This window comes from Apis dorsata, unplaced genomic scaffold (assembly GCF_000469605.1).
Source record: "Apis dorsata unplaced genomic scaffold, Apis dorsata 1.3 scaffold_194, whole genome shotgun sequence".
Taxonomy (NCBI): Eukaryota; Metazoa; Arthropoda; class Insecta; order Hymenoptera; family Apidae; genus Apis; species Apis dorsata.
This window is the reverse complement of record NW_006263478.1, coordinates 897,804-899,269: the sequence shown is the minus strand read 5'-3', so window position 1 is coordinate 899,269 and position 1,466 is coordinate 897,804. Positions and strand designations below refer to the sequence as shown.

Genomic DNA, 1,466 nt, shown 5'->3' with positions numbered 1-1,466 from the left:
CCATCCTCCATTGAAAATTTCTTTGAAAAATTACTATTTCACGATACTGGTATTACTAAATTATCAAATGTTTCGACCATTTGAATCATCGATACTCCCTCCTTTTACATTTCAACCCCGAATAATATCCATCCACCAGTCCATCCACCATTCGAACTAAGAAGTCCCATAAAAGACTGGGAGAACGGACCGTCAGCTCGTAACGCACAGTTGGCAATATCCTGGAAGAGTGACACGCGCATCTTCGTTGCTGCGTGCCACTAAATCACCGCCGAGTTACGCGCCGACTAATTGTGAACCGCCTCCCCTCCCCCCCTTCTCCTTTGCCGCCCCCGTGGAAACCAAATATAACTAAACGGAGCGAAACTAAACGGCCTGCCCGATTAACTTCTCGCTACCGACATCTCTCGCCCTATTCTCGACCGCCACCTCCTTCGACTTTCGAGCTCAAACTTTTTCTTCCCCTTTCCTCTCTCTCCTCTCTCCCTCTCTGTTTACTTCTCAACTTTCGCTCCTTCCGTTCCTTCGTCTCGTTCCTTCGTTCCCTCCATCCTTCATCGCGCCATGCATCCATGTGGATAAATAAAAACGAGAGAAGACGCAAAGAACGTCGCTGTTAATTATGCGACGGTGGAAGTAGAAGAAGTCGAGTGTGAAATGATTCATTTATACGCGCGATTTTTCTCGCGTGACGAGTTACGATTACGAGTTTATTCTCGAGTGGAAAAATTGGGATGAATTGTTACTGCGCTTCGTACGATAAATTCAATTCTTTTTTGAAAGAATCTTCATACGTTTCACCTTACATTGTATCAAAATTAATTGAATTTACTTATACTTACTTTACTTGAGAAAAGGATATGAAAAGATACGAAGAAAAATCGTTAATATCGAAAAGTTAATTATCTACTAAAAATTTATAAATTTATAAATTTACAAAGAATGGGGAAGGAAGAAAAGTAGAAAATATTATTTTATCTTATTCGAAACGAAAGAGTATTTTCGAGAAATATCGGATCGAAGCCTTGACCCTGGCTCCTCCTCACTCCCCACGAAGAGGAGACCTAGTTTTCTTTTTTTCTTTTTTTTGCCCCGCTAGAAGAGGAAGAAGGGCGGAAACGGCCCCGCGGGATCCCGGATTAGTAAACGAAATAAGTTAGTAAATAGCAGAGCTTACGGAGAGCTTAGACGATGTTGCAAGAGGGTGTGATGCGTTTTGCAGTATGGGCACAGGGCGACTTCCGGGACGAGGTGACCGGGGGTTTGGCAAGGCTCGATTTGACGGGTCACGGAGCTCACACTCCCGGTGGAAGCAACCCCAGCACACCGGGTGCGACACCCACGACACCCTCCGGTGGATTTTCTACCGCACAACCTAGGTCCCGCACGAACACGACACACAGGCCGGATATCCGAAAAGGTACGCCTCGCCAATTTACCACCAACTTTTCTAACCCGTCCTCGTC

General features: G+C 45.2%; 1 protein-coding gene across 1 annotated transcript in view; it reads left to right on the top strand.

Moving 5' to 3' along the window:
- LOC102679495 (pituitary homeobox homolog Ptx1) overlaps window positions 1–1,466 on the top strand; it is a gene marked incomplete at its 5' end in the record, with an annotated part of 36,704 nt that overhangs the window by 13,251 nt on the left and 21,987 nt on the right. Inside the window, one exon of the mRNA XM_031509942.1 lies at window positions 1,223–1,420. Coding sequence (XP_031365802.1) covers window positions 1,223–1,420 — 198 coding nt within the window. The remainder of the gene's footprint in view (window positions 1–1,222; window positions 1,421–1,466) is intronic.